This window comes from Euwallacea similis, chromosome 21 (genome assembly GCF_039881205.1).
Source record: "Euwallacea similis isolate ESF13 chromosome 21, ESF131.1, whole genome shotgun sequence".
NCBI classification, from domain to species: Eukaryota; Metazoa; Arthropoda; class Insecta; order Coleoptera; family Curculionidae; genus Euwallacea; species Euwallacea similis.
In genome coordinates this window covers 3,100,809-3,126,561 of record NC_089629.1, presented here as the reverse complement: position 1 = coordinate 3,126,561, position 25,753 = coordinate 3,100,809, and the positions used below count along the sequence as shown (strand labels likewise).

Sequence of the window (25,753 nt, the reverse complement as noted above, 5' to 3'; positions counted from 1 at the left end):
AAACAAGCTCCGTTGGCTACTACATTACTGCATATACCATCATGGTAAAAATATCAATCGCGTGTGTATTGTCCTCACAAGAAGTACTGTAAACTATCTCCTGGTAGCTGGTCGAGTGCTTATAAATTCAATTAGGAACCGAATAAATCATTGGAAAACGACTATCAGTGGCACGAAATGTATAGGAGCGAATTTGTTGAAAATATCTCAAGTAGAGGGACAAAATTTTTAGGACGCTCCTAGTACCTTGAGACCTCTCATTAAACACACTCATCAATTTCCCAACCAAAAAGATTTAAAGCCGAGGAGGGCCTAAACCAAACCTCTGGTATCTTTCAATGGGCAGTATCAATTTACCGTATACATTTCCGAGTGCTTCCTCATAAACCACGAGTATCTGAAACATACCGATCCCATAACCGATAACTAGGACCACCATCGTGGTTGTGGGCGCGATAAGAATCAAAAAGTCATGATTAGGAAGTTTATAGGTCGGTATTGTGGTCACAACTTGAAATTATAATCAGATTTAATTTCAATCTGAAAGCTGATCTGATATTTGAGTGATTTTTGATCGATTGAATTTACTGGAGTAGATACCATACCACAGTCCATACCATCTTGCATGCTTACGTGAAGTAACACTAAAGAAGTGGTCAGATCAATTTAGACCATTTGTTATAGGTGTTTAAGAAATGGAATCGAAGCTCGGTGATTAAAGAATGCCCAAGATTGAGAACCATAGAAATGGTATTTGTATCATTGTGTGCTAATAAAATTTTTCATCAGAACGCTGCGAGATAGGCGCGTTGTTGAAATTAATACAGAAATCCAATGCTGATGTCTTAAACAATGCAACTCGTATTGTAGTCCATAAGTTAGATAATTGGATACATTACTCAGTCAATTGCAATCCAAGGCCATTGCGGCAGGTAAAATGAGAATTATAATTTAATTGTTGCAATCGGAGACTTTCTTTTCTGATCATATACAAAAAACGATATCCGGTTATAGCGTAAACCCATGGAATTGAACTTTTACCCACTATAATCTTCTATGATAATCATAGTCATCTAGGGTTTTGTCATGGGATGCAACATCACGTCCCGTTGTACTGCTCATGTTCTCCGGACAATAAATAGGCATTTAACAACAAAACTTTACCAAGGTCAATGCACAGAACGTAAACATAACAAAACGATTGTGGCTTTAACAATGGCCAGCTGCATGGTCATTGATGGTAGCCTGTGCCCATCGGACCCGATGTCATTAGGCTGCGAGCTAACTCCAGCCCGCCCTCAACTTGTGTGTTAAGTCAGATCCGCGTACAGTGGTCCACAATGCTCAGAGGTGTTTAAAGTCAAATAAGACTGATGAACGTTTAGTTATTACACAAGTAGGGACATATTAAGCTGTCCGAGAATAAAATAAAGTAGGCTCCATTGCAATCAATACAGTTTTTTCAACGCATTTCTCGCTTTTCCGTACTTTCGAAATAAAAGTTTATATCTTTAGAATTGAAGAATTCCAAACAGTCATTTTTCACCCCCTGGTGGTCGCTAATTTTTTTTCCTTTCATGAAGTTATCCAAATAGCTAAAAAGTGATAGGCCGTCGGCGAGAGGCCTGGAAAGTACGTCGAGCGAGGCAGGGTCTCGTATTCAAGCTCCCGTAATTTATCATGCAACAAAATCGGTCCCTTTCGATTCATTAAAGCAGGTTTGAGAACAGCAAGTTTGCGATGCATTTGCTCAGAAAAGGTTCGTTATTTTCACGGCAAAGGAGAGCAGAGCGCACTTCATATCGAAGGCTTTTTCGTCAATTCCTCAACTCGTGAGAAACCCATTTTTCCAGCTTTTTGACCTTATAGATCGCCGCGAGCTGGCCAACAACAGTTGATTTACTAACTAACAGTTTTTTGCAAGGTTCCCAACCGTTATTATGAGATTTTCTTCAACCACATTCCGCAGATCGACAACATCAAGGCAAGATTTTCTTTCTAGCCTTTTTTTGTTTTCGAGGCTGAAATTTTCTGAACCATCTCTGGATAGGGTGCTCTCACTCACACTGGCACCACCTCAAAAGTTGATGTTGCGTGCTGTGCGCTTAGCGCTTTAGCAGAGTTTAATCTTACATAAGGAAATCACTTGAAAATCTTTATATATTGAAGAAGGCTGAATTATTGGGAGCTAGCGAAAAGCAATCGAGGTAAACAAATATTATCCTTTGAAAGAGGATTATTGAATGTTGAAATTGTGTAAATAAGTGACAAATCGAATGTAAACACATAATGATTCAGAAAATTAAAATGAAGACGATCTGAAATCCTGCATTTATTTTCGTACAACATAAGTATATGATATCGTCTGCGAAATCCCCATACTTGACATCCTTATCTTAGACCCCCTATACAATGCGAATAGAACACATCAACCTTTGGTAGGTGCCAGCTTCTCTAGTGCCTACGAAAGGCGCTAAGAAGTCTAGACTAAGGGCCGATGTCAAGCCTGTGCCATAGGTTCACGGGTACCACTACCAGAGCCCCTGGATTCAACTTTGATCCTTCAAGCCGGTTCTTCGAACCACTGTGCGGCGCTGCGAAGGAGGCTGTGTCTCCAGTTCCGGACTGCCGGTGCCGGGCCGATATGTGTCAAATAACATTCAGTTGCGTCCGGGAAACCGAAAGCTCGATATCGAGCGCACCATGTCGCACGTATAGTAAGCTCGGATCGCACGTGTCGCTCCTTTCGACCAATAAGATGATTTAGCGAATACCCCCCCAAAAATACAAAAGACATCCGCTCTAGCTTTACTAACCCCCCAGCTTCGCTTTTGTTTCGGTTCTTTACGTGTTAAATTAATTCCTCTGATTAAGACTTTTTGGCTCTAAAATTTTGTAAAAAGACCAATAAAATTGCTGAAAGGAAAAAATGTAGCAGTAACTAGCGTAGAACTTTAAAGCTAATAGTGAGTTTTTGGTCGACAAGTGTAAAAAAGACATTGACTTAGTTGTTTGGCTTTTAGCGAGATGCCGTGGATTAAATCATGTCTATGTAATCAGGAAAAGAAGAGGGCACCTACCATTAGTCCCCCTATTCATCTACTGCTGAAGGTAACTTAAAACTTAAGAAATATTTTTAGGCGATAGAAATTTGCCAAAGTTTCCTCACATAACGGTATTTATGAGTTTGAAAATTCCGGAAAGGAACCTATCGAGCGGCTATTGAACCAGTAAAAAGTGTATTTTTGCCCCAAAATATAAGCGAACTTTTCTCCAATAAAGCTCGCAGCAAATTCCCATTTTCATAATAATATGCATTTTCTCGGCATTACATAATTTTACTCTTCTCGGAATAGCAGAAAAGTAAAGGAACGAACCCTCACAAATCCTAACGCTCCTAAAGCAATACCAGATGTTATGTTCGGCAACGTGAACAAAAGCAACTTTGTTCGTTTAGTGCTTATAAAGAAGACGCCGACAATACACACAATGTGTAAATGCAATTATTGTTACTTATCCTTGACATTGCTGTACATTTTATTTGTTGTTTGAGGTGCGAAATGATGTTAATTTGATTATACGAGTCGAATAGAGATTCTTTAAGCATTGAAGTTGAGCGCTTTAGTATGCGTTTAGCTTCGCGCGTAATCCTCTAAAAGCTTTCAGCTTTGAAAGTCGAAAACTTTACGAGTAAACCTGTTGTACTCGAATCGAATTTTTGGGTTGTTCACAAAGTCATTGCGTATTTTGCAATGTAAATGAAAGACAATTTTTGTCCTCAAAAGCGATAACTTGATTACATTATGGCCATTTTGTTCAAAAACATTTCTTTATCTTTGGGTCGATTTTGTGATACCGCGCTCATAAAAATTAGGTTCCTTCTGCGAAAGCAGCATAACAAAACATGTCGAAGACATTCGTTTTCCTTTTTTAATTAAACTCACATACAATGACTATGGACAATCCAGGGTTCTATGACAGTCTTTTAGGTATTATAGCACCTCTTCCTACACTAAATTGACGGTGGAAAATTACTTGAAAAGTTACCATTAAAGTTTTCAAAGTTTCCCGAAAAAAAAACATTCCTGCGAGTAAGTGATAATTCTCCTCTCACTGCAATATGAGAAGATCGCCATTTCCAGAGAATCCGAGGCCATCCAGCTAAGCTCAAATTCCGAGGGAAAAACTATTAAATTGAAAAAAACCCTTGTTTTTTTGCTTAAGGAATCCATGGTTAACGGGTTAATTGGGGTAGCTCCGAGTAAAAATGGCAAAAAAAAAAATTTGTACGAGTGCTCCATTGAATTGAAGCTTAATTGAAATCCACGAACTGTGGAAATTGAGCTTCAGGCAGTTATTTACTACATTGAAATTACGTGTCAAAGTGTCCTTGTATCTCACAAACTTAAAGCGAACCTAGAATACGCTTGGTGTGGGCTTATAGAACTCCACCGACACGACCAATTTAAGCTATTTTTCGAGATCAATTGCAAGAGCAAAATTTAAAAAGTCCCGGAGAAAGTCGCAAAATCATCTTTTCGTCTTTCGACATTTCTAAGAAAATCTGTAAATATTTGAGGTACTATTTGCGCTCTATTCGACAAGTTTTATTCTATATTGAACCTCAACTCGGACCCTGGAGGATTAGAAGTTCATTTTGAACCAGCTTTTTTACAACAGTAGAAATTCGTATTAATGTGACTCTCATATCAGAAATTAGAACAGGTTTGGCCACTCCTATTAAAAAGCTGAATGAACTCAATTTTATTGCGAAACAACTCAGAAAATGACAGGAATTTTACCGAGTCGAAACGGGATTTACGAAACTTTTCCATGCCACTTTCCTCTTGGCTGTCCAATTTTCATGGAAAAACTGAAGGTCCATTTACATCTTTCCTGTTTCACGAGTGCCAAGTAAACGGGGACAATAACAATTTGACCTATAAGGTTTTACCCCAAGGATTCATAGTAAGATTGCTACGGATGTTGTATCCAGTGGGGATTTCAGTCGGTTCCAATATAAATTCGAAGATCTAAAAGCAAATTACATTTATTTGCATATCTCGAGAAGGTAATGCAAGATAATGTGACATTGAAGGTATAAAAATTTCCAGAGAAGTTGCCAGAGAAAATAATCTTTAAAGGAGGTGAGCCTTGGCTGTTTTTTTTTCCACCCTTAGAGGGTTCTACCCTTAGTTGATATCTATGCTCTTATCAAATACAGGAAACTTTATTAAATCCTTGATTTTCACACTTCATTAGATCGATTTGTGTTTTATTTCTCTCCCATTTCTTACATTTCAAGTTCTCAATTTCCCTTTGATGTCCCTATCAGCCCTCGTATTAACCATCCATTTCGAGTTCGAAATATCTCAAACAAGGAATATCAGGGAAGGATATTTCAGGATATTCATTTTCCGCAACCTGACATGATACATTACAACAATGTAAAGAGTATCAACTTGCGACAGTGACTTATGACCCTTTCGGTAGTGGATTAACTGGCTTTACGCCCTTGGTGTAAGTGAGTGTGAGTATTGCTGCGATTTTTTATCTTCAACAGGAAGTAAATGAAGCAAGAAACAGATTTCATTGTTTGATAACTCAAAATGCATTATCCTATTATTCTATCTGTTTCTCGGTTTCAACATCGGAGACCTTCTGTTATGACCATACAGAAATTAATTTCGGTAAAATTAACGCAATAACAGTTATTTAATGCGAAACAGTTACTTTTTTGTTGTAATAATGGTACCAGGACTAGTCTGAATGTCCTTTATCATTGCTGATTGCCCAATAATTGTCCGAAAGGTAGTAGTTTGGCTCTAATGTTAGGTAATATTAATTAACACTAAAAAAGATTTAGAAGGAGGTACATATCCATTAAATTGCGTGCTCTTGCAGGCATCTTTTATTTAAGTAATGTCAGCATTTGCGTAAGACCTAGGTGTTAAATGCATCTTGCAATGGTGATTTTGCATAAAGCCTCATGGGAAAAGAGTTTAATTGATATTAGAATAGTGTCTTCACTGCATTAATGTAATCTAAGAGTTAATATATTTTATCTGCAACTGGTTAAGGCTAAAACCGAAAGTGAATGCAAAAAGATGAAGAGGGTATTGCCATCAAGATGGCGCCACGCATGGTGTTTATGTATAAGATGTGCAGATGGGGCCATGCGTAGGTTACGCTTGGCGCCATCTCCACATCTAATACGTTAATAAATGACTGAAAAGTAAAAGCTTTTTAAATAGAAATCTCAAATTTGTGGACACTAAAAACTAAATTTTTATTCACACGTATTTGTTACCACTTTATTGCCAAAAGAAAAAAAGGGTTTTATGCCAAAATAATCCGAGGGGTTTTATTTCATCGTGGGAAGCTATTGAGTTTTAAGACCGTAGAGTAATAAAATCAGCAGATATCTCCTTTTTGTATTAAAACAGAAACCTCATACTGTTAAGGCACATAATAAAACTAACGTCGTTTAAGTGTTTACCTTTTTAATCCTTATTATTCTCCTGCAATTTTGTTTTTGTGTAATAATTTACATATTCCACATAACATTTCTTACTTAGAGTTTGTCTGCAAGGTTGGGCATATAGTTCACAAATTTTAAACGCCGAGGTGTATCATAAACATGTCGTGCAGAGCATAAAATATGGCAAGAGAAATATATGCTCCCACGTATAGTTCCGAGTTCAGGATCGAGACTCTTCGAGGAAACATACAAATATGTGTACAGAAAATTCCATTTTCATTCTCTTTAAAGTTAAAAGAATTACCAATGTCAAGGTCAGCGGTGATGGACGTAATTACGCAATTCCGTTGCTTAATGGAAACTCATTAGCGATTCCATATAAACATCCGCTAATTACATTGCAATTTTAAATTTTAAATTGTAAATTGTTATGACATTCTCGTTTGAAATGGGCACTTGGGCTGATTGTTGTCACAGCCATTATCTGTGAGTTTGTGTTTTCCAAAAAAAGCTGGAATTGGGATTATTTATGGTGCAGCGTAAACTGTTGTTACACAATACAGATAAGCGATGATCAATAACATGCTTTAGTTCGATGTACCATAAATCCGTGTTTAAATTTTAAAATAGTTCGATGGTTTGTTGAGAGAAAATTAAAGATTCACACCCTTAAAATACACAAATCCGAACATGACCCTTATTCGTCTATGGGTTATTGGGCCCGCATAACATGTTTGTTCACTTAACTTTCCATGTGCTGACGAGGGGCATTAAGTAATTTAAGACGTTTTAACGCGTGAAGATGAGAATTATCGAAGCTTATTGGAGGAACTTTTACGTCGAAACAATTTGATACTTCCAAAGGCATTTTTCTTCCATGCACACATTCGCAATCTTTCCTTTGAGTCGTTCAAAGTTAATTAAAACCCATTGAACCCTGAATAATAATCTCCTATAGTACTGTCACTGAATTCCAAAGCAATAATTATTATAACTGTACTCGAAACAACCATATTCAAATGACGACTATCTTGGATAATTTAGGAATGCTTGGCCCGTCCATTCGTGTTGTTATTTTGTTGCTGTGGCAATATTGCTATATAATTATGTTTTTATGGTAATCCACGATTAGGGAAGAGTCTGTGCGATCATCCTGAAAATATCACACGATTTTGTCTTAGGCTGCAATTTATTGCTGAGTAATTGGCTTCGGTTTTGTCCCAGAGTTGGCGAAATTGAGTATTATTTTATGTAGTTACATAGTTCATTATCGAGGCTTTAAGTACCTCTCCTAATGTCATTAGTGAGAATTGCTTTACCAGTTTTTTGTGTTAAAAAAGTTTCAGATGGGGATTTGGGGGTCAAAACTTCCACTTAAGTGTCTGAAACCCCTTGAGAAGCAATTGAAGCAAATGGATATTCACAAGCAAGACTGTTCAATTTAATCGCCAAAAGGCATCTGGGTAATGGTAATTACCAAGTTGCAGACAGCCATTGAACAGTATTTATTTTTAACTCTTCCAATGCACATGCCATTTGCGCTCAAGAATGTTTTATGATTGTTTTGATGCTATTATTGGGTACAAGTAAAAATAAAACATACACGCAGTTGATAAACTGAGGTACTCAGCGACGAACTGACGATTCAAACATTATGACCTTACAGGGTTTTCTGTACAGAGTTGTTAACCCTGACAATGGTGCCCTACAAAAGTGAATGACTTTAATAATTATCGTAATAGCGAAATGATTAATTTAACTGCCATGAGAGTGACATGAAAAGTTAGGAGCGTCCCTATGACTCATTTTTATAGCTGCAGTCAGTGAACCCCAAATTTTACGTTGGAAATTAATACAGCCACATTTAGAGCTGAACTAACCACTTCTGAAATACAGAAGTATATTAAGGATGCTCTTATAAACGGCCTCGGAGGACATCTTTATTCCCAAAATCCCAGTCATTAATCCTGCGTTACAATAATGGAGTCTTAATTGGGTTTACGGGCCAATTTGGGCATCGATCCCCAAATTTCCAACCTTTCCACTCCCAATTTGGAAGTAATTATGAGAGATCCTGTAATTTCCATGTTCTCCACGCAACCCTCTAATGGACCAGCTGTGAAATTGTCCAAAAATCCAAAAATGTTTCCTAGTTAGAGCTAATTAGCGTTATTTCGCGTATGACCATAACTAAACCGTAACACTTTTAAGTGTAGCGTAAAAAGATACAACCGCAAAGGCTGCTTTGCATTGTAAAATCACCTCGAAATTTTACTGTCCTAGTTAAACAAAACTGAAATTATCATAACAAAACAATGGTCCTTTTGATGTATTGTTTTAAATTCCTATACATGGCCCAGGAATGGTAATGTTGAAAGTTTATGACTTTATTTTTATATTGTGACGGTCTCAAGCATGACAATTTACGCTTTATGGGCTTCTAAGAAGCAATCATACGTGCAGAGGTGAAAATGTGGGTATTTTAATATGGATCAAGGATTTTTTGTTAAACAACCTGAATAAAATCAAGAGTGGTTCAAAGTTGGTGAAGATATGGCAGAACTGATAACCGTTGTTGAGACTTTACCCTTCGCGCCTTGCATAGAAATGAATTGCCGAATGTGTGGCAGTAGGGTACTTGACTTTTCCTATCCATGGTGTAACCACATACACTTCAGGATGGCAGGCTGCCTCATGATTAATGTTATCCAGTCGAATCGTGGACTATTGATGCAAAATTTCCCTTTTTAAAACTCGATAAATCATTATTTTCATATCAGGATTCTGTCATCCAGTGTTACATCACGAGCTCCTTTGTAAAACCTGAAAATTCTGCAAAATTCAATCAATTTCCAGGACGCGAAATTTCAAGAAAAACAAATAACCACCGGAGATATACGGGCATATCAGTAGCCATACATCCTCTCGACTGTTCTGTGCGAACTAGTAACATCTAACTTATCCGCATAAGGAAAACCGGTAACACATAATTATTACCAAACGGTAACTGCATGTAGCTTCCTACGTCCAAATCAACCGAAATGCCTTGCAAGTTGGGCTTTTCATCCGGCATTTCGTATGCAGGCATTCACCTTTCTGTGACAACAGCTTTGATAATCTTTATTCAAATGGAAGACTGATTAATATTTCACTCTTAGAGGACTAGAACAGATCCGCATGCAAAGTAGGTCGATACCTGCAATAAAGTTGATTCTCACTTGTACCCATTTGGCCCTGGAAGCTTCACTCCCCTGCTTTATTACCAGGCTCGAGCGTTAGATTTCGCGCCAAGCTGGTAAAAAGAAGAAAGCACCGTGTCACGAGTTATTTTACATTAAAATACATTTTCAAAAGTGAGAAATGTGTTAGTAAAGCATTATATGTGACGAGACCCAGGGAAAAACATCCAAAAAGGAAACACGTGTGTGACAGGAAATATCTGTCTTATCTTTTACTCTATTTTTCCACATTTTCACCCTCGACTTCGAGGATAAATTCGGAACGTTAAGGAGGAAAGTCAAGAATTTTCTTTTCATTGCCCAGTCTGTAAACGTCCTAGATGCTTCATTGGGCTTTTATTGAGTTTGTATAGTGAGCGATTGAAACTCTTTTCAAAGCGATATTGAGAAAAGAGTTATCTATGATATCTGAAATGCATTGAGCACCATATCGCGAAAGACTAAATTTTTGGAATTGAAAACGAAAACTGAACTTTAAACCGAGTATTACTTGCACGTGGTAAAAAGCTCTCAGCAACTCGCCATAAATGACGTTTCTACAATGCCGTCATAACTTGACCGTATAAGTGCCCAGTCGAGCATCTGAAAGATTAATGCTCGTGTTTACTTTGATAATTAAAACGGCAAACAGACGGCGTTAAACTGCAGTAATCTATTTAGATTTTAATTAAAAAGCGCAATTAAAGGGTAATTAAAACAAACGATGCGAAGTTGTTTAACTTCATAAGTAGTAATGGATGGAGAGTTTGCTTTAACTTTGTGCGCTTTAGTGTTGCGCCTTAACTTTAGGTCATGGGGATGTAACTGAGACGTGGTACTTAAAGAGTAAGGAACTCCTAATTTCAGAGACAATTTTCCCTCAAACGAATTGTCACACAATTAAAGCCGAAAGATGTAAAAAGTTGCGAATTTCTGGTCCGAGCAGTAAAGTTTGAATTATGTGAAACGGCCCGAATAAACTTAGCCAATCGCTATTTGTAGCTGCTAAACGTGACTTCTGTGGCGAATGCATGTGGGTTGTACCAATTAAGGGAATTAATTTCAAAATTGTCTATGGCAAAATTGGCCTACATCGCTGCACAAAGTGAATTTTTCAATGAACAAGATAACTAACTGGAAAGCCGCTCTGACATGCATACACATCTTCAGTATTTTACGCAATCCCTGTCCTGAGAATTCATGGTGTTTCACATGAGTTCATAGTCCATTTTACAACAGGCAAGGTTGAAATTATGCTCTTTTTCACTCTCAGTATCAGCTTTTCTATACTATATAAATTTTCATACAGGGACCATAAACCGAAATTGTTTCTCTTTTATTACGGGTTAAATCCCAAACTGGCAATAGAGTGATACATCACTTTTGACATGGCAATTTAACTGTCTGCCTGCTGGGAAGAAAGAGGAATGAAAACTGCAGTTGAAATGACTTAATGTTCCTCTCAACGTCGACCGAAATTAAATCAGGATATTAATTTTGACTAAGGTGCGTGGATTTTTGTCTCAACGAAAGGTGGTTTGATTCTTATCTCACGCTCAGTGAAAAGTTATGATTTATGATTCGACACGATCATGAAACACAAGAAAAATTGCGAAACAATGAGTGGACATCAATTGCAAACCGCATTCATGGGTAGCGATCAACCCGATTCAGGACAAATTTAAATAATCCCAATGAATAATGAATGACCTGCGGAACGTTTACAATGTTGGGTTGATTTTCTTTTTTGGGCGTGTTTAGCCATCTGAGGTTTAAAGACCACCGAAGGTATTATTAATACATTCATGACTTTATCATCGTCGAAGAAAACAGATATGGGAACATTGAGAGTAAGCTGAACGTGACCTTTGATTTATTGAAAGAGATTACTGGTTGAATAGTGTCTAGGTCGGTTTAAGGCAGTATTACCATGGTAGAAGAATGCGCATGGAGACAACCATCCTTTCAATTGCTAGAAAAAAGTGGGTAAAAATCTATTAAATGAAGTGAATGAACATTCTGGTAACCATTGTGGGAACCTACAATCCCTCAATTTTAGAGAATAGAGGTGGAATTGACATTTTTAAAATGTATGCTGCAGCCCATGTTCGAAGTAGTAGTAAACCTTGTGGTTAAACCAGTGGCTAAAACCTTTCTTACGCTATTGGCAGTTCATCTAATGATTTGGTTGGTATTGGGTCTAGCCCAGAGTGAATTGACCACAGGACTTCTCTGTGACCCATTTATGTATCTCGTAAATTAGAGCGAAACTACCTGAATTGCTGTAGCTTTTACTTCATATTCAATAACAACGCTAGATTTATTTACAAAATCTGCACTTTTAATGGGTATCAATCGGCAATTAGACACACCTAGGTAATAACCATTTTGCACAGACGTTTACATATTAGTAACATTGTGACTTTTATTATTTATGACAAATTGGTTCGTAGAATTATTTAACTTTATTGAATGCCAATAGCCTTCGGCTATAGGTTCTTTAATGAAATAACTTAGAATTCAATAAGTACCTATAACACAGGATGGTGCGATTGCCATAGTACCTCCTTTTTGTCTGTTTTCAAATTTAAAACTCTGATACCTCGAAAACCTCCGGGACAATTGTGTTAAAAAAATTTTTTCAAAAATTAGCCTGAACCTGAGAAGCGATACACCAACCTCTACGAAAAAGGGCCGAGCCTCAAGTTGCAGCCACTACAAAAAGAACCGTCCAGGATTGTTACGAAGAGAAATAAATTCGTCTAGAGGATACAGCTCGCCCCAAGATCGAAACTAAAAATAACTCACATGGAAAGACTGAGATTATATAGAATAAGGGATCCAATATCCTAGAATTTCCCCGACGATTTGGTTCGGGATGAATAGTTTACAGAAAAGGGACAGAATTCCTAAGTCCCACTTGTCAAAAATCTAAGGAAAACCTTTATCATCAGCCTATACAACTTTCAAGCTCGTCAAGTTCTAGGAAAGCTCTATTCGTTTGCTGGAAAACAATATTATCCAACCTCACTTTTTCAATAAGGATAATCTTTTTAGTAAGGATCATCTTTTCAGTAAGGATCATCTTCTGGTGACAATAATATATCGTTCAAGGACATTCCCACAGCAACATTTCTTACCAGGAAAAATGCCATTATTACCCTACAATCACTGGTTCTCGTAAAAGACCACCAACAAAGGTTTGGTGTGGGCATCTTCTTTTTTCAATGAAGCCATTCTTCGCATAATTAAAGACCAATTTAAGACATGCGAACATACCAGCTTATAAAGTTAACATAAGTGTCGTAAAAATTACCGAGTCGGCGAGGGAAACATGTTAATTAGGCTGTAATGCCAAAAAAATTACTTGAATTTCTTTAATGCATGTAGTGATGCGCATTGAACGGGAATTTAAGTGGGGAAATTGCTTATGAGGAGATGCTGAATAATAAAGTAGTTATAAGATTACCTAGCAGAGGCTACGCGAACTCGGAGGAGTTAAGCCCTCGCCTGCTCCTTTTTAATCTTTAAGGAAATTGAGATTTTTTCTGGTTCCTTCCGATAAACAGTCTATGGTTTGGTCCTTTAGAAGCGCCTGTAATGCGAGTGTGGCCAAAACAGAAATACACGTCAACCACATCCTGCCAGCCACAAAGGGGAGACCAAACTGTAGAACAAACTATGATTAACGAGGCAGAATACTTCTTGTTTTTGCGAGGTGTTAAAACTGCTTTCTGTCTTTAGACGACTCTCAGTAGATTAACTTCGAGATATCCTAATATTTACGGCCCCTAATTCATCTTTTCTTATATCCCACAATACAAACTACCTGCCCGTGTTATTACCCAACCAACCCTTAATGCGACTCATTTTATTCACAGCGTGCCATCACCGTCTTTCCTTCTCTTGTTCTATTCGCTTTAAAAGGTGATTCATGGCGGGGTTTCGTCACAGAATTTAAAAATTCTGTCCCTGTTTTAGGTCCGGACAAGTTTTTAAGACGGAAGATAAGGTAATACCTCCTATTTTATGTCAAATTATTTCCTGTAGGTCGTGCGTTCGTGTCACGAATAACTGCAGTTGAAGAATGGAAAAACCAGTTTCTTTCACTTGGCCACAATGTCGACGGGACATAACGTTATTTGTTTAGCTCGAATTAGGTGATAAGTTATACGTGAGTGAAAAATGCCGCTCATCTGATAAGGAATTGTGTGGGTTTGCTGTTTTGATGGAGTGATAAGACTGTCGCTCTATTTAGATTCTAAATCAGCAGGTTAATTCAGGTCAGCCTGAACCCAACTTGGAAAATTATCACAACTCCCATTAAGTGAAATTGGCACAAAATCAGGTACCATCTCGACCATCTATTAATTTGAACTAGTACAACTCAATGGGGACCATCGTTCAAGCGGAACGTTCTAGTGGCGGAATAAGATTAAGATGTTAGATATGTAGGTGCTTATGCTCTAATTAATATTCTCCCATTAAATCTAGTGATAAAATTAATTGTGTAAGAATTGAGAGTTTAGAATTGGTTTGTGTCGAGCAATTAGAGCAATAGACAAGTTAATAAGACATGGATAATAGTTAAGGTACAGGCACCGGCTTGATTAGGCTTAGTTTCATGCTTGTTCAACCGTGGATTTATGACAACTTAATTGAAGTACTTAAGTAGGTATTGATAGGAAACCTCTTTTCGTCAATTTGGGTTGCTGGAAGCTACTTTTTATTACCGTTTCTTTAAAACTGAAGACGAATGTTCCTCTGGCAATTAATTTAATTACAATCAAGATGGATTGCTGAGGGATAAAGGTGGGTCTTGCTACCTAAGTTTTCCTTTTAATTAGCTTTAGCTAGTTGGTGCCATCGCATTGCATGCGCTTAGAAGCCTGTGATAATTAGAGAAGTAAGATCATAGATTTGAGACCTCCATCAATTATTAACTTCGACGTTAGGGAAATTAGTATCTGAGATTTCTGAGCAAATAAGTCTAACGTGATTTGCTTGAAAGTTAAATGGAGCCAAGAAAAGTGATGTAACTTATTTTTTATCCTTTGAGTAGGCACGCACATATTTCACTTCCTCGTGCAAGTGCGCAAAATGTACTTTTCGCCCGAGAATCTTCAACCGAGTCGTGAAATCGGGCAGGGCTCAGGGGAAAGAAAAATAACAAGCACAGTTTAAAAACAAATTATTTTTTAATTTTCCTAAGGAAGAAGGTGTAATTTTCTTGTCAAATTAATCACTTCAGCGTAAAACTAGTTCTAAATGTTTTCTAACGCCCCTTTAGACTGAACAAAATAATTACTTCCTTCCGTTTCGGACTGTTGGGCTTATTAAGTTCCTAACTTATATAGTGTTTTTGAACATTTTCCCAATCCCCAACTGAACAATAACACTCATGTTTATTCACCTTCTCGGGCAATATCCGTTGTTTATCTTCCTGACACCTCCTGCAAATACACTTGTCACCTCACCGATATTACCATCATTAAATGGGGGCTTGGATCATTACATCAACAAACCAGTTCCTCTTTCTTTTTCGCATTGTGGCTCCAAAAATAAATTCAAATCCTACAAGTTGGGGTTTGTTTACTAACCAAATATCGCCTACGCCTGAAGAAGGAGGTTCGTCTCGATCGGGTTTCGAGATTAGTGACTTTAATGGTGATTTATTTATGGAGAATGAATAGATTGACGATGGTCTGAGATCAAACTGCAGATCTATTTTGAGGTGACACTTGCGTTATTCAAGTGAGTGTAAATTAGACTTTGAGGGTCCTGGGGTAATGAGCAAATTTAGGGAAATTTGCAAGGTTATTTTGGAAAGGATTTGGCGTTTAATTTTAACGGGAAATAGAGTGAAACTATTGGGAGAGTCTAATTTTAATAAGTTCTCTCATTTTGGAGTAAACAGAGGAGCTTTTAGTTCGTTTTGCCAATAATCTGGAGGTGCTTTATTATTTATTTCAAAATTTCCTATTAAACTTTTTATCATCGATGTTACCGTTGAAACTTGCCCTCGTTTGCAGATATCTAACCTACCCGGGATTAACTTAATTGTGGGATGTAACTGAATGGCGATGATAATCGATAGAGCTCGAGAGCTTTTTATCGAATTAAAGTGTACTCGATGGGTAAACAAACATTCCTTGGCATCCACGGTTTGATGGCAGTGTTCGATTACTGAAAGTGCTTTGTATGTGTGATAGAAGGGAGGTATGGAATTTGCAAAAAAGATACTAAGCAATGCACGTTAGTAAAGTGAACATCCAGTTCATCGCAAAATATGTAAGTAACGGGTATCTAAAAGAAAACGGAAAAGATGAAGTTCTGATGTAGAGATTTTGATGGAAAGAAAATCAGTTTTTGCCCCCTTGCAGTTTTGCAAGTCCGTTTCTGTTTCTCTAAATTAACAATTTAACTATAAACCACAATAATTTCTCGTCTTAAATCAGTGAGCATCTGCATTGCAATTCAAGAGAAATTATTTAACATGCAACTAAACAAATGAATGGACCGTGGCATGCAATTAGAGCCGGAACGTGGAGGCTGGAGGCAATTTTCTGCCGTTTGAAATTTAACTTCGCTGAAATTTACTACGAAGGAACGAAGACAAGAAGCAAGGAAGCAAATTTGCAATTAAGAGCCTAAAATGGCCGTGGTTCGCTATCTTCTCGCTACGTTCCTTGCTTCGAAATGTCGCCTTTCATGTAAAAAAGCAGGATTGGAATTAAACTCGCAGGAGCGGATTTCAGGTTTATCCAAACTTTCAATTGATGATAGGGCATTTGCGAGCAGATAAAATATGGGAAATATAAAACGAAGAACTTTTCATCGCTGTTATTGAACACACGACTTTCTTGCCCTTCTGTTCGTGGTAGCCCACACTGAAATCCATTAATAATTAACATTAACTATTGCCCGCCAGATGGAACTACCAACACACTACTGCCCACTATCCGAGGCTCAATTACATTATCTATCACATATTCCGTCCACTAACGGCCGCAATACATGCCATATTCAAAACACGGAGGGAAATAATAGTCATTGGGGATTTTTCTCTGTGTAATGTTGCCCATTGTGTTCAACCAATGGTTCGGAGCTATTTACGTAAATCGAATGCTGTACAATGGCACAATGAAAATCGCGTAATTTGCAAACGTGCCTTTAGAAGAAACAAACCCGGGGATTTTCAGTATCAATCGTTTGATACTACCTTCCTGATAGCTTACCTAAATTCCTGCTCAAGTTTTTGCTGTGGGTTAAACGAAAAATTGAAGCAGGAAATATAAAACCATGACTTTATGTCGCAGTAAAGCTTTGAATGCAGGTTCAGAGCGGACGACCCAAAAGTGCATTTTATTGCTGATTTTCTCTAGCGGCCTTCTTTGAGGCAGTTTAATGCATAACGGTGAGGTAGTTACCGGAAAACTAAACAAAAAGATATGTTTTGTAGTAAAATTTTAACGGCTCTCGGACATTTTTATGCACCTGTTAAGCTTTAAAATTCATTTTCAATCATTAAAGAGTGATTTTGTGTAATTTTGTTCCGGCCGCCCCATCCGCCGGTGCAAATCCAATCCAGTCCGTCCCTGGCTCTTCTTAATCGATACCTAGATATTAATAAGGAATTTATGATTTATATTCTTATGGGGTCCCCGAATATTGTGGAGTAAACAGGAAATAAAATTTATTTCTATGTTATCTTATCTTCCATTGAGTAAATGTCTAGTATAATAGAATCATGGTCATCTTTCGTACGAATTAAAAGGAATAGTACATTTCTACGGTGTATCTGTGGATTTAAGAAAACGTTGTTTCTGATATTGATACGTTCAACTACGGTAAAGTATTACGACTCCAAACTTGCCAAGTAAGACACAGGGTAGACGTGTCTCAATAAGCTCTATAGAGGCGTTACTTTAAATACTCCATAACGAGTGTCCAAATCTCGAAACCGATTTCGACTTATATGGAGCTCTAAAACGTAATTACAACTGACAATTTCTTAACTTTACAGCCTTTAAATTCCCCAAAAAAGTTCTTTGAGCTCGCATATACGGGGTAAATCCTATGCCTCCTCAATTCGCAACCTACTTTGAAGATACTAAACCTCTTTTAAGTGAAACGTCTCTAGACAAACTTTGAGTTTTTCTAGAGCTTGTAGCATACTTGATCACATCTTTGTATCTTTTACACCCACATATTTGCTTCTGCAGCGTATACTTACTCGATTAGTTGCGGACATAAATTACTATAAATTATTGCGAATTTTATGAGCACCCTGACGTCTTCATAACACCTTTAAATTTCACTTACCAATCCCACGTCGAACATTTTCTCAAATTGTCTATAGTTCGAAGTGTCAATTACTATAATTGGAAATTCAAATATTTGCACAAATCGATTTTACGGTAATATTTGCCCTTGTAGGAGGCTCGCTAACAAGCTTTAGTAACGTTTAAGGTTAAGCAAGCATTGACGAAGTAGTGAAACAACTAGTTTATGAAGCTGGTTTAATGAAATGCGTGAGAACTGAAGAAGAATTCAGCATTTTTCGAACACGAGGGCTTTATGTTCTAGAACAATGGACTAAAATGCCTTTAAGGCAAATATGTTTCCAATTATGCCCATCTACACAGTTATTCAGAATCCACCTTGTTAACGTCCATTTTCACCACGTTTACTTCAAATAATGACCAGTTGTAATTAGAGCCGCGCTTAAAGAGATTCCTGCTTCTGATTAAATATAATTTTTCTTGAAGCTGCCGACTGCAAATCTTTAATTGGAAATCGAGAACTTGGTACAAACGATAAGTTATGAATGAAGGCTATTTTCTTTCCGCCCACTTAACTACCATCGCTCTTAAAGGCAGCTATTTTCTCTCAATGAAATATCGGTTGCATTACCGCTTGAGAATGGACTCATTTTTCATGTTTGAGCTTGCGATCTATGATTCGCATATTTGCGATCAAGCTTTTGCTTTCAGTCACTTCACTAGACTTCACTAATGAGATGAGTTTTTTCGATACGGGGGAATGAACATTTATTTATTATTTCTCTGTGCATGTTAGGCCAAGGCGTGAGCACCCCGTTAAGTCTCTCTGGAAAGTTCTTCTTCAAGATCAGCCCTAGGATGTCACCGAAATTACGTCACAGCATCAGTCTAAGTCGTCACTATACCCTCAAAATGACTTCCCTAAGGGGATTATCGGTCTTCTATGCTTTCAATCTGGACATTGTAGAGCTGAGTAATTATTGTAAGACTGAGTTGATTGGATTTTTTCTCCGAATTGTTTCTTTTCCCACAATTGAAACTTGATAAAATCCATCGAAAATAATAAATATAATAAAGATATCCATTTACCGCAATGACTCATACCCGTGCACCCTCGCTGATATAACAGTGTCATCACCTTCAGACTTGTGACCATATTTGATAAATGACTTTCCAGGAAAAACACGTATCCTCTTCGGTATCCATATTTCATAAATAAGGGAGACCTGTTTGGGCCCCCAATATTTTTTAAGTAGCGATAGTAGAGAGCATTCCTACATATTTGCCCATCGCATTAGGGCAAAATAGGGAAAACTAAACGAATAGTCCAGCATCATCAGTCATCACACACAATAATATATCACTTCTGAACGAGAGCCCTTTACTGTGCACGATTACAAAAGCCCTTTTATAAGAATCCTCAATACGATTATTCCAAATTTTCGCGCAGTCATGTCAATTTAAGCCTCCCATTGTAACCCACGTAGGGATGTCAAGATAAATGACTAAATTATCCCTATTGTGAAATGTGACTGAGGCTCAGATTATCCAGAGGCTCGTATATCAGACTGTGGGGCACAGGTGGTAGCGCCCAGCTTTGTCCGTTATGAGTTAATTTTGTGGTTAATTCAGAGGAATTAGAACCTTTTCAGTGGACTCTTTTAGCTGTCGAAATCAATAATTTTGCCTCGTTATTTACGAACTAAATGATTATCCGGGAAAACCGTGCTCAAAGTGGATAACCAGCGTAACTGTTTTAAAACGATCGTTAAATTCAATTCTTTGAGTATTTATTACTTCCCGGCCTTATTTGCGTCCCACGTATGGACGATTCAGCGTGGCGAAGATAATATACAAAGCGATTACTCTTCAGACGTTACAGTGTACCTACCCCCGCGTGGAATCAGAAAATTATGTATTGAAATTTGGGATATGATGCTCGGTATCTCAAAAACTGTAGCGTTGCTTCGCAGCCTTAAGAAGCTCAGTAATCTGTTAGTCTTCCGTCACTTCTAATTTTAAAGAAACGTCGACAAAAGCTAAGATCTAACAGGTTCTCTGTTTATAAACATGTTTACACTGCCGTTATCTGTTTGAGATACGCCTTTACAACTTGTAGTAATCAAGACATATTAGGTCAAACGATATCAGTGCTGGTTTCGTCAAACAGGTGACTGGGTTTGAACAGTGCCCTTAAGTTGACATCTTCTCAGTGATTTATTGTCAGAAGCCATCCGATAAAGCTTCTCATCTACCAAATTTAACGTGATGCATTATGGAAAAGTTCGAGTAAACAAGCTAATTTATAAGAGCGTGTCATGATGCGGAATTTTATTTTTGGTCTCTGTAATAAAGAAGTCTGGAAGGAAATTTGAACCAGATCCTTTGTGGCTTCAGATCAAATAGAGGGAGAATCCAAAATTGATCAACATTTGACTTCTTCAAGGATTAATTTGAGAGCTGTTTACCTTCAATTTTCACGTTCTGTATGATTTAAGCTTTACAGGAAAATGGGAGTTTAGGAGCCCCCTGGAAGATAATTTCCACGAAAAGCATTATATTTCAGTTTTTTACAGGCTTAAAATTGCTCTTAGGAGGATTTTTGACGACCAAAAATTCTCATTATGGAGCAAGAAGAGAAAGTCTTAGTCCGAATACTAGAGGATTTAGAGACTACCGCTAGACGGCAAATCATCAGTTTCCAGACTTCTGCGAAAAGAGAAGCTCCTTCCATTTCAATTTGCGCCTGTTTAAAATTTGTTGCCAAGGGATTTTCAACCCAGGATTGATTCCTGCAATTTGTTACTTCAAGAGAAACATCATGATCCTTTTTTCTTTAATAAGATATTGTTCCCCGACGAGGCAATATGACCGAGAAGAGTAATATTTAATTGCAGAAACAGACGTTTTGGCAACTCAGAAAATCCTCGTTTAATGAAAGAACATCACTTTCAACAAGAATTTTCAATTAATGTGTGATGTGGAAATACGGTTTTGGAATCAGTTGAACTTTCGGCAAAATCGAATGTGGAATGCTGCTTGAGTTTCTTGGATGCATGCCACACGTAGACTTCTCTAAGTCTATATGTGGTTTATTTGAGTTAAGCGGATCAATATTCCGAATTCTAAATTACAATACAAATTGGCTGATGACATAACTCATCCACTTCAGCGCTAACCTTGATTAATTAGCAACATTATCTAAATGACTCCCACATGCGAATCGTTCGTTAACATCTTAACCAACCTATCGCGGAAAAGGATGCAATTTGTTTAGTCAGCTGGAGCCTACAACGTATAACATTATCCAAGTACTATCATTAGTTTCGAGTAGGAGGACTATATCGAGGATAGACAATATAATTACGCTTATTTTAGGTTGGGTTATTACCCTATCAATCTGAAAACTGGATAGATACCTACGCCTGTGATTAGAAAGCGAAATTACAATTAGAAGTAGACATTTGATAACAAATTTGATAATATGTTTATATTCAACCATATATAGGTCGTCCAGTACAAAAACCGATGGCGTCACAAGTCATGTGACTTCATTGCCAACCCTCAAGTTCAAGACATGAAAAGTTTTCAACGAGCAATTTTTCTTTAGGCAAATAAGAATTATGTGGATGAGCTGCAACTAGTACTTGGACCTAAGGGGAACCTGACCGTTAACGTTTAGTAAAATATTTAAACTTAACACAAACGTAAATAATGAAAATTTTAACAACAATATTGGCAACAGGGCGCGGTGTTGCCAAATTTGTCCTTTTTGACATTACGCCTTCCCTATCCGCCATTTTACTTTGTTGTGACGGTTGCGTTTACTTAATTATCAACTTTTTGCCGTATTCTATCCAAGTTCCAGTTTTACTGGCGATTTCATTACCACAAACTGTTCCTTTAAGAACACGGGCTAATGTGAATATACTCCACGTTTATTTTTAGTGTTTTTCGATATGCCAAAGCAGTTAAATGGCCGGTGTAAGAAGCTTGCTGCTTCTTCAACAGAATATTTGGAACGAGAACAACGGCCCTTTGCTGCCACTAAATGCCCTCAGAGAAGTATCTTTATAATTTTTACTGAATTTCATGGATTGTATATTTATAAATTGTATAATAAGTACTGGATTTATCATGCAACCGGCACACGCACACCGCCGAATTTCAGAGTAACGTTGGCATTACTAATCTCGCTGCAGATCGAAAAACGTGTTATCTACCTCTTCTCAGCCTTACTTTTCCCTCTCGTTTTCTGGTCTATTTTAATTAATGTCTGGCATTGTTCGTAATATACCGAACATTGCTCAAAAGGTTTATGGTTTGTTCCGTTTGCATTGTTCTCAAAATATGCCATTAGCCCTTCGTTAGTTACGTGGGTGACGCGTGTCACCCGCTATGACTAAATACGTGCCCTCTTCGAAAATCGAGGAAGTTTGTCTATTGACATACTGTATCCTCGCAGAGCGGCGGATAAGAAAAAACTGATCGATATTCCAGGTTAAACTTCTTTTTCCCAGGTAAGTGTGAAGGCATTCAACAAAGCCGGAAATTTGCACCTATTTTGCTTCGACGTTTTGATCAACGATCAACTCCAGATTGAGGAAGTAACGTCGTTAAGAGTGAAAAATTGCCCTTTTGTCGCTGCCTTGCAGTTCCTGTTACGATTTATCTAATTTGTTCATATGGGCATTGTCAGTTAACGCATTGCTTATCAAAAGACATTTGTAGAGAAACAGTATCTTTTGTTCCACAATGTTATTACGCCATTATAAATCAAGCACAAAACACTTACTAAAGCACATTAACCACAATGCGTGCTCTAATATTTCGGGGCGTTTCTCACCCATTATTTGGTCCAATTTATCTTAAGGAGCCAGTTAAGGCTGTCAAATTATTGTCGAGGACAAAAGAGAAGTTGGCTTGAGGCTTAACAGTCGCCTACGCCAGTTCTATAGGAAACGGTGAGAGTTGCGAGTTAAACGCCATACATGAATCTTGTTTGAACATGTAAATGCCAGCTTAATCATTCCAAAATGGCTATTTTGCTCGTGGCCTGGCTGACCAATACGCGAGACAAAATTAGACGCAATTTGGGTTAGGAGCTCGACATTTTGCTTATAACTGCGTGTGCAGACATTTCAGGCACCAGAAACACAAATGACCCTAATCAGATTCAGTTTCTAAGACATAACAAGGTGACATACTGGCTTTTTGTCGTTGCGCTACGCCCAGATAAGAGGCTGAAGAATTCTTGTAATTCAAGCACGCGGATAAAGATGTCTGGTGCCAGTTTCCTAATGCGAATAAGTTTATGAGTTGTAGAGCTTGATGGCATGAAGAGAAAATTGGTTTATGGTCTGCAATATGTTTTATTTTAATGATTTTATGTCTCTCTTGTGTATGATAAAATTAAAGAATTATATGTAAACCATCATAGTAGTTGTGCCTTTTTCCTAGTTAAATCTCATTTCGTCGCTCCTCTAACCAGGTTTAATATTGCCTCTGTGTTGCTTTCACTATGGCCGGTTCTGTTTTTATCCGTTTTTTTTTGTTTCTATCATTACGCCCTGTAAGTATTCGTGTCCACAGGATCATGAGAATAGCATCAATCTTTGAAACCGTATTTAGTCAATTGATCGTTTAAGATTTCATGTCTTTCGTAAAACAAACGTCCTCGTACTGGCATTTGTTCCACCTCAAAAACACAATATGTAATTCAAAAGTTATTATACATATTTCCTGAATCTCTATTCCAACAGTGTATACTTTTGAAATACAAGGTGCACTGAAAAGTTTGGAACCATTCCATGCACTGTGAATCCCCTAAATTGACCGACCGAGCTATACGTGACGTTAAAGGATTTAAAGTTCGGCTCTGAAACTGACGTGGCGAGTCAAGTAAATCTAATTCCCAAGCTTAACGAAACAATGTGTGTAACTTCTGCAAACAATGGAGGGAATTCAGGAAGTTGGTTGGAGTTTAATGGAGAAGTTAGTTGGTCCCTAAGCAGGAAGAAGTGATGGGGAAAAGTGACTTAAAATTTACCTTTTGAACGCTTTACTATGTTCAGCCAATCAGTGCATGTCTCGATTAAATAATCGCCTCACAAGACCATAAAACCAATGACCTATGTGTCCGCCTACCGACTACCTTGACTTATGCCGAACTGGCTCCAAAGAAAACTAGATAGGAACATTTGTTAGTGTCTCCTGGCTAAACTATTTTCTATATATCATTAAGTTCACAATATTATAATGTATTGCATTGTGGTCTCTCTCAGCAGTGCATAATTAATGGCTTCGTGATTCCATAAAGCAAACGCGGGTACTTTTGCACACAAGTGAAATATCGAGGTAATTATTTCAAGGAAAAACCGCAGTGTATTGGGAATGAGGGTGGTCTACATAGAAATAGTTCTTGAGCTCAAATTGATAAATGTCTAATTCGATTGAATGTGCGGAATGTTGTCGATAGTTTGCAATTCAAATATTGGACATACCAATGCCCTGAGTTGATATGTTTACGGTTTAATTCGAAAAATGTTTAATTCTTAAGCCACCGCATTAATTCACACAATTGAAGGGAAATGATCAAAAGTGAGCCGCCATCACCTGAACACGTTCCTCATTGACCTTTCTTCCTGGAACTAGACTTACCCACTCATTTATGATCACATAAATCACGAGCACCGAAGGGCGAGTCAGGCTGTTAAATAAAAATTTACGCCTTAAAAGGGCTTTAACATAAATTAGGCCAAAAGCTGCGCTCTTGAAGATTAGAAAGTATCTCGGCATTTGCTCCTTTTTATCAAAGGGAGTTTGATTAAAATTATAAGGGAAACTCCGTCTTTTGGGCTGAAACAGAGGAATGAAAGACGGGCGGTATTGTTTCGATTCTGGAGAGAAGTTGAGTAATGGAAACATATAAATTTTCTTTTTGGGTCAGAGCTCTAAAGTTCGAAACCCATTATTTGAGGTCGTCTCCGGAAGTGCGCAAATTTTTTCCATTTTTACGGTTGTCGACGTAATGCTGAAATTGGATAACAGCCAAGAGCCAGATGTCGGTCAACTTCAAACACATCTCCCCCATCAGCGTTAAAGTTTGTTCCAGTTTATGTCCGACATAATATTTTAATTGGATCGTTGTCATAATTGATTCCATTTCACGTCGCTGTGTAGTTTATGCCTGTTTAACACTGCGTTAGAAATGAATGATAAATCGCTTAATGCAATTATCACTTTACACATTCTAATTCGCATTCAATGCGAATTTAAATTATTGTGACTTGATGCTGTGTTCAAAAGTACTGATGCAGAAATGACTGGTAGAAACTCTTGTAGCGGTGTAAGTGTGTGCTTAAGAATCATAATACATATTATAATACATCTGAAAGCTCGTAATTAATGAGCGAGCATTGGTCGAAGTTGCTGGAATGGAACCTATTTTAGGGCCGGTCTTTGTACAATACATAAAGTGCAATTCAACTCTATCGGTTTCTGAATTACTTATGGAAATATGTGAGATTCGAGGAATTCTCTTAAAATTACCTTCTTTGATTTACCCACTCAACACTGGATCTCTCTATATCGGACGCTCTGTATATTACAAATTTCTTGTAGTTATCAAATTAGAGGAATTAAATCTGCGATGGACAGCTCTATATCCGACTCTACATCCGTTTCTTCGACGATTTCTGAGTTGTGTTAAGGGAAGACAGAACATATAAGGAATCCAAGGAATTGCTCTGTTAGTTCTATTAAATTGA

At 37.6% G+C, this 25,753-nt stretch overlaps 1 protein-coding gene across 5 annotated transcripts in view; it reads left to right on the top strand.

Annotated features, from left to right (window-relative positions):
• The first annotated feature begins 2,968 nt into the window (after positions 1-2,968).
• The window catches only part of by (blistery), a 95,878-nt gene continuing 73,093 nt past the window's right edge, over positions 2,969-25,753 (top strand). For all 5 annotated transcript variants that reach the window (XM_066400773.1, XM_066400769.1, XM_066400772.1 and 2 more), the window contains exon 1: positions 2,969-3,111. In XM_066400773.1, the coding sequence (XP_066256870.1) occupies positions 3,028-3,111 (84 nt within the window). In that variant the 5' untranslated portion in view covers positions 2,969-3,027. The remainder of the gene's footprint in view (positions 3,112-25,753) is intronic.